The sequence below is a fragment of the Nyctereutes procyonoides genome, unplaced genomic scaffold, assembly GCF_905146905.1.
Source record: "Nyctereutes procyonoides isolate TBG_1078 unplaced genomic scaffold, NYPRO_anot_genome, whole genome shotgun sequence".
NCBI classification, from domain to species: Eukaryota; Metazoa; Chordata; class Mammalia; order Carnivora; family Canidae; genus Nyctereutes; species Nyctereutes procyonoides.
This window is the reverse complement of record NW_026575146.1, coordinates 12,737,152-12,749,160: the sequence shown is the minus strand read 5'-3', so window position 1 is coordinate 12,749,160 and position 12,009 is coordinate 12,737,152. Positions and strand designations below refer to the sequence as shown.

The 12,009-nt window shown below is 36.0% G+C and overlaps 1 protein-coding gene across 1 annotated transcript in view; it reads right to left on the bottom strand.

Annotated features, from left to right (window-relative positions):
- Nucleotides 1–12,009, bottom strand: part of ARID1B (AT-rich interaction domain 1B) — a 434,326-nt gene that overhangs the window by 295,274 nt on the left and 127,043 nt on the right. Inside the window, 1 exon segment of the mRNA XM_055311882.1 lies at nucleotides 10,439–10,588. Coding sequence (XP_055167857.1) covers nucleotides 10,439–10,588 — 150 coding nt within the window.

Genomic DNA, 12,009 nt, shown 5'->3' with positions numbered 1-12,009 from the left:
GGGGGGTCAGCAAGTAGGAAGCTTCCCTCAGTCCTCCCTTAGCCCCGCCCTCTGGAGTAGACACAGAGATGAGTTTCATCAGGGAAGACAGTGTATAAGAGCGTGTGAAAGATCGGGAGGGGAGGGGCCAGCAATGTAATAGGAGTGCACACCAACGAGTAACGGGAGTGCCTCAGGAGGAATTCTCACTGGGGAAGGAGAAAGGGGAAGGGGATGACAGAAGGGCTGTGAAAAACGGTAAAAATGAGAGATCATCAGCTGACAGCATGTCTCCCTAAGAACGGAGCCACCATTTTAGATTGTTTTTGATCAGTAGAGACATTCAGAATATCTCATCTGTTATACTGCTGAAACAGGCAATTCCTTTCACTTTGTCACTGATGTAGCATCCTTGACACAGTATTTTAAAATATTACATACATATTAATTAGGGACAATTTAAAAGATACAGATAGGAATTCCCCCAAAAAAAGAAAAGCTGTAAGGGTCTAGATAACATTCTTACTGATTCCTACTGGGTGTGTGTGTACATCACTTACAAATTTACGGTATCTCCACACTGTGGGGTAACTTACCTTTTCTGTTAACTCTGTGAACATGTTATTAAAAATGTTCTATATTTTCATTTAATATAATTGCTGTTATATGGTAATAAATCCCATGGATTCAAACTCTGCTCCTGATTTCGAGCTGTTCATGCAATGTATCTGTATCCCTCGTTTGCATGGTGAGTTCACGGTTATTACACACGGAGGTGTTGACCTCTGACTTTCACAAGTCTTCTCATGTGGACATGTGTGAGTGTTTACTCAGGAAAAACAGTATCTTACCATACACTACTCTCCACCCGTTCCATTACATTTAGGACATTATACTGATGTTTTAGATTTTGTAAATAGATACCACATATTATGTATGAGTATTATTTCAGAAAAAAATCAGGAAGCACATAAGTTATATAAGTGCTAACAGGATTTTAAGAGAATGGTTGCCACACGAGTTTAAGAAAATGTAATGGAACTTAGTGGGTATAGGTTAGGAATGCAATCTTATCCTCCAACCTCTGAGAGAGACTGATCTGACAGATAATAACATATCCCACTCTTTCAAAGTCCCACCATTCATTTAATTTAAAAACAAAAATCACACAAAAAGCTAAATATTTGTCTGACTCTAGAATTCTTAACTATTCTATCTCAATTCTTAACTATTCTAATAGTTAATTCTTAACTATTCTTAAAATAATTTTATTACATACTGAATATTCGAGGAATAAAACTACTGTGTATATTGAGGAAAGATTATACTTTATTTTGTTCAGACTTTGACCAAGAGTTGCTCACCATCTTAAAAGATGAGTCACCAATGACAACCCGGATTGAGACATCAGAGTTGCTAAAACAACACTCATTTTGTAGCTGCCAAGTTCAGTGATCCCACACACAAGTGCCTTTTTCACAAGTCTTCGAATGTAATCATGCCTCAGCATTTAATTAATAGGACAGTTTATCCATATACAGTTAGTGCTTTATTCTCACTTGTTTGAAATTTTGTCTAGGTAATACATTATCTATGAATTTGGTGTAGATCACATATGAACTATGATTTTTATTTCCAAAGAATAAAGGATGCATTAGAAAAGTTTCATTATAAAATGAGAATATATTGTCTGTTATGTTATAAGCTATTCTATTACATGCTTATTACCATTTTAAACTGAGTAAAGGATATCAAATAAAGAATTAGAAAAGAGGGATCCCTGGGTGGCGCAGCGGTTTGGCGTCTGCCTTTGCCCCAGGGCGCGATCCTGGAGACCCGGGATCGAATCCCACGTCGGGCTCCCGGTGCATGGAGCCTGCTTCTCCCTCTGCCTGTGTCCCTGCCTCTCTCTCTCTCTGTGACTATCATAAATAAATAAAATTAAAAAAAAAAAAAAAACGAATTAGAAAAGAGGGCCAGTTCCAGCCATGTGACAGATTGGATACTCAAAATGTCTGTAGACTTAAATATCTAAAATACTGGATAAAATGCCTTTTTAAATGGATCAGAGACTTGGCATGAATATGAGTGAAACCAAAAGGACACAGAAAGTAAACCAAGAATGCAGGAAGTATGAGCAATACAATAGAAGCTCACTTGCTTAGATTTTAACTTTCCACTGGAAAACTACAGGGAACAAGGAAAAGGAAAAGTCCAGGCCCTGCCAAAAGGTAGTAAAATATGAAACCATAAATTTCAAATAAATTAGAGACTCAGAAGGGCTATACCCATCATTTGAGAAAATGAAAACCCACTAAAGAGGACAGAGAAACACCTGTCTTGAACTTGATACTCCGAGGTAAGAAGAATTTAAAAATGGCTCCACTGAGAATTTGCAACCACACGCTAACCTTCATCAGGGTTTCTGGTCGAAATTAACACTTAATGGTGTGGTCTGCAAAAACCTCAAGAAGATAATTCTATTTAAAGTGGTCCCAGAAGCCATCACCACCTGAATCCACTGATCAATCCTGACATCACCACTGTGGAACAACAAAACACTGTGTTTATCCTGATATAATAAACTCACAGCATCACCTATGAAGTACTCCAACTTTGTCAGTCAGTAATGATGTGTAACAAACTGCCCAAAACTTTGCAGCCCAAAGCCACAAGCAAGTGTTACGTTCCCAGATTTTGCTGCTGGGGAATCTGGACAGAGTGCAAAGGAGGAGGCTGGTCTTCACCACCATGTCTCTACCCACTCAGCTGGAAGACAGCTAGTGGTCCCTGGACAGACACGCTAGGGGCTTCCTCACTCACAGAAAGGGTCCCAGACCCCTCAGGTCAACAGAAACAATGCCCCACATGTTGGGAATGTGATTTACAACAACTACAAACAAAGCCCCTTATAGAGGGGCTAGATGAACAAATTAAGCCACATCAATAAGAAAGAACCAAACCAACCCATTTCACTGGACAGTGGACTCAACTTTTCAACATGCTAAAGGCTCAACTACAGATGGGGAAGAAGGAACTGTTCCAGATAAAAATACTTAAGAAACAAATCAGTGTATTAGATTTCTTTAAATTCTGCTTGAAAAAAAAACACACTGTAAAGGTCATCCTGAGGACAACTGGGAAAATCTAAATATAACGAGGCTAGTAAATGCAAGGAATTATGGTGGCATGTCAGTACTCCCTATATAATTCTGTTTATCAGCACGGTAAGAAATTTTTATAATAAAACTACAAAATAAAACACAAAATGTGGTTCCAGATAACTCGTGTCCACAGGCAAATGGCAAAAACACAGATCAATCCTTCTGAGAAAAAGAAAAATAAACCGTGTCTTCAAAAAGAGAAGGGGGGGGGGTGGAGATTCTTAAAACTAAAAGAAAACACAAATAATGCATATCAAAATTTGAGAGATTCAGCCAAAGCAGTACTTAAGAGGAAAATTTTTAGTCTTCCATTTTGCTCCATCAGACAAACATTTTTCAAAAAAGCTAAGCATTTACTTGACTGAAAAAAAAAATCAGCAAAATAAATATCAGTAAAATAGACATAATCAAAGCAAGAACAGAATTTAACTAAACTTTTAAAAAAGAACATGTAATAGGACAACAACCAAAGCTGCTTTGGAAAGGTGAACCACTGGCACAATTAATCAAGAATTTAAAAAAAGGGAAAAATGTTATGAATTAAAATGCCAGGGGTGCCTGAGTAGATCAGTCAGTTAAGTGTGCAATTCTTGATTTCAGTGCAGGTCATGATCTCGGGCAAGCCCTACATGGAGCTCTGCACTCAGTAGGAAGTCTGCTTGATACTCAGTAGGGAGTCTTCTCTCTCTTTCTCTCTCTCTCTCTCTCTGCACTGTGCTCACTTCCCGATTCTTTCTCTCTCTCAAATAAATAAATAAAATCTTAAAAATAAAATGCCTGGAACTCTGGATGTTACAGAAATTAATGACAAGTTATATGAACAACTTTGTTAATAAACTTGAAAAACTTAGGAAATAAATTCCTAATATGCAGGCATATATATATGTGTGTGTGTGTGTGTTGTATGTATATATGCTTATATACACATATATTTATACAGCTATATAACAGCAAAAGACTGACTCAAGAAGAAATCGAGAACTTGAAAATGCTTATATTCACAAAGGAAATAAGATCAAAAGTCAAAAAATCAGGAAAGGGACAAAAGGTAAAAATCAAGGGCTAGACACACAGGCCTTTAGGGTAATTCAAAAAACAGGTAATTCCAAACTTTAACATGAACTCTTCCAGTAGATTTAAAAAAGACTAGGCTCCAATTCATTTTACAAAACTCCATAATACAGACACCAAAACCTTACAAGGACAATTACAAATCAGTCTCATTCATGAACTCACTCAAGAACCTAAAGAAACATCAGCAAAACTGAATTCAGTGTGTATAAAAAGATATCACATAGCTAGGTTTATTCCAGAAAGCACGTTTGGGTTTAATACTTTAAAACAAAAAACCACAAATAATATGTCCCCAACAAGAGATTACGAGAGAAAAATAAAGTGATGATATCAATGGTTATTATAAAAAAAAACCCACAATAAGATAAAATTTGGCATTCACTCATGATAAAATCCCTTAGCAAACTAGGAAAGTAAGGAAATCTCCCTGCCCGGTAGTGGGCAGCTACTAAATAAACAAAAAGGTAAGTGTACTTGTTTATACAAGTATACTAACATTATACTTAATGATGAAATGCTGAAAACCTCCCTTTAAGTCCCACAGAATACAAGAATGGACAGCCTTGGGGCACCCAGGGGGCTCAGTGGATTAAGCATCTGCCTTAATGCTCAGGTCCTGGGATCAACCCATGGTGGACTCTCTGCTCAGCAGGGAGTCTGCTTCCCCCTCTCCCTCTAAGGGTGTGCATACCCGCACACTCTCTCGCTCTCTCAAATAAACAAACAGAATCTTAAAAAAAAAAAAAAAAAAAAAAAAGAATGGACAGCCCTTTCAAACAATGCTCCGGAGAAACTAGCCTGCAAAAAAGAGGGGGAGGGGGGTGATTTCTTTTTTTAAGCAACTTTTTTTTTTAAAGATTTATTTATTCAGAGAGAGAGAGAGAGAGAGAGGCAGGCAAAGGGAGAAGCAGGCTCCATGCAGGGAGCCCAACGCAGGACTCCCGGGCCTCCAAGATCACACCCCGGGGCTGCAGGTGGCGCTAAACCGTTGTGCCACCAGGGCTGTTCTAAAGCAACTATTATTTTTAAAAATTGAGAAAACTTAAGAGAATCTATAAAATGCTGATAGAATTAACAAGAACTTAAAGTGTCACTGAACCAAAAAAAAATGTAATAAAGTTCATTATATTTGTATACACCAATAATAATGAGAAAATAAAAATGTTGAAAAGGATACAATTTACAATGGCAACAAAAAAATAAGGTATATAGAATTCATTCTAACAAAAAAAGTACAACTCTTTTTGAAGAATGTTCTAAAGGAAATTAAAAAAATACCCAAACAATGGAAAAATGGAGAGGTCATTCAGAAAGATGAGGGGTGGCAGAACAAGAACACAAGAAGAGATGGACAACAGACCATGAGAACAAGCAGCCCACAGCATGACCTGAGCTGAAAGTAGAGCTCGAGGAGGTCATTGACAACAAAAATGACAGAACACCCATCTCTCCTAACTACTACCTTAAGTGGCTATTGCTTCTTTATCCATGACCATCTGGCCCCACTTCAAATGTCCTGTCTCATGGATAAAAATTAAGACATCTAATTACCAAATATCCCAGCTTCTTGAGAGCAGCCTATCTCAGGCTGAACCCCACTTTTCAAATCCCTCTTAGAATCATCCAGCACGCACCCCAACCCTCCTATCTTCCCATGATGTTCCTGAGCCTCTCAGAAGTATACCAAATCTTTCTGGCCTATAACAACCCAACTACATAAATCCAACTTGTTTTATCACAACTGTGTTCTTCATGTGTGGTGAGTGGGCTTCAACAAGGCAAAAATTGTTCAAACTAGGTACTTACTTTTGTTTTACTGTTTCTCTTTTGTAAGTATCATCTGTCTCACAGAAAATGAAAAGGGTATATTTATAAAAAGAAAAATGTCATTATTATAACAAAAAAGAAAAATTCCTAGGAAAAAGCATGGTAAGAAATGAAGAGTTTAGGGATGCCTGGGTGGCTCAGTGGTTAAGCGTCTGCTATCGGTTCAGGACATGATCCAGGGGTCCTGATCCAGGGGTCCTGGGATCGAGTCCTGCATTGGGCTCCCTGTGGGGAGCATGCTTCTCCCACTGCTTATGTCTCTGCTTCTCTCTGTCTCTCATGAATGAATGAAGAGAAATGAAGAGTTTATTGTTATTATTGGTTTTACAGGCATCACTACCAATGTCTGTAATAGCCATAATAAACACAACAGCCAAGATAACGCTAAAAAAGAATAGTGAAGACAGGGCAGTATTGGCGTATTAATAGAAGGATCAATGAAAAGAATAAAAACCCAGAAGAACCTCAAACATTATACCTAAGGGAATTCAGCAAATAATGAAAGAGGGATCTCCAATCCATTGGGGAAAGGTAACTAATGGTTAAATTTATGTGTCAACATGGAGAGTGTTTTTGGATTAAATTAACATTTAAATCAGTGACTTTGAGTAATGCAGATCAGGCAGGCATCAGTTGAAGGCCAGAACAGAGCAAAAAGACCAGCGTCTCCAACTAAGAGGGAATCAATCCAGAATGCCTTCAGACTTCATCTCCGCCATCAATTCTCCTGAGTCTCCAGCCTGCCACACTGCAGATTTCGGACCTGCCAGCCTCTATAATTGTGTAAGCCAATCCTTTACAATAAATCTCTTTATCCTAACCAAATAGGGTGTGTGTGTGTACACACCCATATACACATTCACTTTCTCTCTAGAGCCTGAAGACAATAGCCTACACAAGAAAAGGCACTTAAAGATCTATCAAAATAGGGTGTTATACTGTATGTTGGCAAATTGAATTTAAATAAAATATTTTTTAAAAAACTATCTAGCAAAATAAAGAATTAAGCTGGATTAGGGTAAGTGAAACGCAAAAATGAATCCATGAAAATATTACAAAATAACATGGGAGAGTTCCTTTGTAAATACTGGAGTATAGGTCTCATACACCCACTAAATAAAAATCCGTATTATCTTAAAAGAAAAGATTGATAATTCTGACTACACAAAATTTTTTTTAAATTTAAAAAGCCCCTCTGCATGACCAAATACATAAATAAATCATAAATAGTACCAAAGATTAATGATAAAATGGGGGAAGTGGCAAACTCATATCATAAATAAAGATCCAGTCTCCCTATACAGTTTTATTAAATCAATTTTTAAAAGACCAACAATTGAATAGAAAAATTCAAGATAAAAAGATATGAATTCACAATTTAAAAAAGAGGAAATGCAAATGCTTTTAAGTAGATAAGACATTCAATACAACTCAAAACAAGATAAATGCAAATTAAAATTACATTATCAGATTGGCAAAACTCCAGAAGCTTAGTAAACCATGCTACTGGCACATGTTTAGGCAAACAGGTACTCTCACATATTGATGGTGTGAGTATAAATTGGTACAACCCCTCAAAGGAACAATCTGGCAATATTTACCAAATTATAACTGGCATATACCAACTGACACACTTAAGCCACTTTCAGGAATTCATCATATACATACACTAGCACATTTATGAAATTATACATACACAAAGTTTATCATGACAGTATTATCTGAGTTGCAAATAATTAAAAATTGTCTAAATGACCATCAAGAGAACTGGTTTAATATTATCATGGTATGTCCATAAAATCAAACAAAGCTATGAAAAAAAATGAAGCATTGCTTCATGTACTCCTTTGGGCAAGATCTATAGAAACTATATTTTGGTGGGTGGGGGAGGAGGATGATAGAGAATAGAACAGTGTATATGTTATAGTATGTCACCATTTGTGTAAAAATAGAATAAAAATTAAAATATGGTATCTTGCTTCTTTGTATAAAGATACTCCAGAAAGCTGTACAATAAACTACTACAGTGGTTGTCTGGCAAAGGCTGAGATGGGTGGTGAACTAGGTAGAAGGACTCTTCTGGGAGACTTTTATTCATATCCTTTCCCTTGTACTTTTTCATTTTTGAAATATATGAATGTATTGATTACTCAAAATATAACATATGTTAACAAATTTAAAGACATAGAGCAAGGTATCTTAATGGAACCTTAAAATTGCTTCTTGTATTAATCATATTAACAAAAGACCAATATTATTTGCTGATTGACTCTCTAATATAAAAATCAATACACCATGTATGCTGTTTGGAAACAAGAAAAGTCCGCAGAAAAGAACATTCTGTTAGGAACTACTGGCTCACTACATTAAATATAGTTGAGCGTCTTTGATTTTTAAATGTATGTGAATTCAGGATGACAAATACTTATTAAAATTCAGCTTGATTTTTGAAAATATTCTATTGGTTATTTTTACTTTGTTTTGGGATAGAGTTTGAGGGGATTGCTGTTTTGGGAGCACTAACCATATCTAAAATGCTAAATCTTATCTCCTAGGTAAACTTTCCAAATCTATCTGAACATCTAACTCCCTAAAAACCGAAGTTCTTCCTATCAAATAAGACCCTCTGATTCGGCTACCTATCTCTGCCTTCCCATAATGAGTGTAATGAAACTTAAAAAACACTTAGACATTCTATAGATAGGGAGTAAGAAAACAAGAAAAACTTCCCAACACAGTCAGAAGAATTTTTGTTTTCCTCAGAATATACAAAAATGACAGTATTTATGTTAGAGAATCATGGTTATAAATACAGTATTTCTTACCATATGATTTACTACATTCACATCAATAATAGTTTCAAATCATAAAATAGACCTAAACTAAGCATATTAAAATAGTATTCATTAAAGTAAGATTTCACCTGTAGTATGCTTTAAATATTTAAATGTGAAGGATATTAAATAACTAATTGCCATGTGGTAGAAGTCATCAGTGAATGCTTCATAAAGGAAGTAAATTTGAGCTTGGTCTTGAAGGAAATGACAGGCACTCAGAATCCTTAATCAAACTGGTTTTACAATCAGAGATTCATTTCAGCACTAACGTAAAATGACTAATGTAATCTTTCTATTCAGTTCTTCTTAAATTTTGATGGCATGACAAAATATTCTATGTTTATCCAGAAGTTCAATAAGGTTCAGGAAAACCCTTGAAAAAGCCTATAACTTTATGTATCATAAACCCAGATACCAGTCTCACTTAAAAAAGAAATGATATTGGAAGGTTATTTAATTTTCTCACATCTTAATAAAGGACTAGACCAAATAACTCTGAAATGATATATATTCCTACCTCCATACTTCTCTTTATGTACTGTCAGAATTTGGAAAACCTACGCAAAAAACAAGATGCTACAGGATCTTTGATCTCAGCTGTTGTTTTAACATGTTCTGTTTAAAGTCATAAACTCTCTTTAAAATTATTTTAAATATTAATAAAATAAAATTCTCTTAAATATAAGTCACGTGGGAAAAGACGCCAATGAACCCAAGAAAATACTTAAGAAATCAGCTGCATTAAAACTAAGCTTCATATATTTATATACACTGCTTTGCATTAATCTCTTTAAGATGTGCAAGACACTAAAAACTGAATAACGAAGTCATTGTCTTCCCTCTCTTTACTACAGCACACCACAAAAGAGGAAGAAGAAAGGAAAATATGAAATGGAAAATTATATTCTGATGCTTATCACTAGAAGTGCTATGAAACATTTATCTGGATTCAGAGTAAGAGTCCTGAGCTCACAGTACCTTTTAATATCAATCACTCAATGACAATCTCTAATACAAGATGAGACTGAAACATTTCATCAAATGCATATGTACAATTTTTCTACAAATCACATCAGCTGAAATACACTGCTCAATAATGTATAAGAGTATTTAGTGAGGCTAACTCAAACTACAAACTGCTTAGTATATGATTCCCTTTAGTGTTTTAATATATCGTAATTGAAGTGATTATCTGTCTATAAGTTAAAGAGGAATAACACTGCCAAAGGCAACAATGTTTTGATATAGTAGCATTTACCATTAAAACAACCAAAAAATAGCTCAAGATAAAAATACCACGTAGGTGCCAACGAGCCAGATTAAATCAATACAGCCACTTTTCTGAATAAGTGTATTCTTCTCACTCTTTAATTTCAAACATCCATTCATAACAAATGAAAAGTTTAGATTAGGTTCAGCTTTACACTTTCTCAAAACCACATTTTCTTCCCACTTGAGAACAGGATTTTTAAAGCAGGAGAGGAAGCTGTCTCTGACCTTTGCATGCAGACCCTGAAAACAGTTCGGGAGGCCTGGGGGACCAGTGGTGGTGCTCACCTGCTGTGGCTGGTACCTTTGCTGGGACTGGGATGGCAGGTACTGGGCCTGCGGAGGGAGATGCGGAGGCTGTGGCTGCTGGTTGTAGTAAGGCTGCTGGCCCTGCTGGCAGTAACCACTCACACCTTGCTGTCCATACTGAGGTGGCATCTGTCAACAAGTCAAACAAAACAAGTGAGAAAGTCAAAATGTGCAATTTAATGAAATCAAATATGGTTTCAATTCAGCAACATGAAGTGGGATCTTTGCTAAGCAACTGAATTCAGTATCTTTAATCTTCATTACATAAATCGTCATACTGCCTTCTATTAGTATGTTATCAATGAAGTAAAAAGATAATTTGACTGTTTTAAGAAATAAGATTTCATCAGATAATTAAATATTGATAACCTCATAAAAATCCAGTGATGGGGGATGCCTGGGTGGCTCAGCAGTCGAGCGTCTACCTTTGGCTCAGGGCATGAGCGGGTCTGGGGATCAAGTCCCACATACAAGATCCCTGTGAGGAGACCGCTTCTCCCTCTGTCTATGTCTCTACCTCTCTCTCTGTGTCTCTCATGAATAAATAAATAAAATCAAAAAAAAAAAATCCAGTGGGGGGGAAAAATCTCCTAATACTGATGTGAAAAAATAGCCTCCACTGAATTGGTGAATCACTATATTGTTGTACACCTTAAGCTAATAAAACACTGTATGTGAAGGGGAAAAAAATGATACCCTGTGCTAAGAAAGTCAACGAAGCATAATACTAATCCATTCTCATGCAACGCTCAAAATTAAAAGGAACTCCAAACATCCAAGCCCACTTACTAATATTCTGTTGGATGCTTGTGGCTTGAGTACTCGTATAGGGTGTAGTTTTGTTTCAACTAAGTTCAAAAAGTCCCAACTACATAGTAGCAGACACTGTACCAGTTATATTAACAATTCCATCTGCTGTTCCTGCTAAACAAGAAACTATAATGCTTTATAATCAAATACAACTTTTTTAGAAGACAGTATTATGTATGTAACCCAATATAACCAACAACGTGAGTTCTTAAAGGAAAAATATTCGTATCTAGTATTAGAATAGTATTTTCCTAGTTGATAAAACAGGTAATGGTGTAAAGCAAAGTGTGCTAGACGCAAATGCCAGATATAGACAAAAATGGCCTAAGTGAGTTTTCTCCATCTCTAATTTACATGAACCTAAAAATCCTTAAAATCCTTGCTCAAAGAAAAGTCCTTTCTCAAGCAACAAATTGTACACATGAATAATATTATTTTTCATATGAAAAATCTATTGCCTTTTTATTTTCTAAGTGGGAGAGACAGAAACAGAGAAAAAGAAAAACAGATACGAGGATAGCAAAAAGCACTCCAGAGAGGAGGACAGTAAAGTCATTCTGTTAATAACACAATACTGTCCACTTGAGAACCCCAACAACTAGAGCTCCATAAGCCCACATAGTTAAGAATTCAGTGACCAGTTCCAGATACACATTTAAAAATGCAATCACTATCAAATACTGAATGAAAAGAAATGGTAAAAAGGAGGAAAATATTAAATACTTCACCTCTAAGACTAA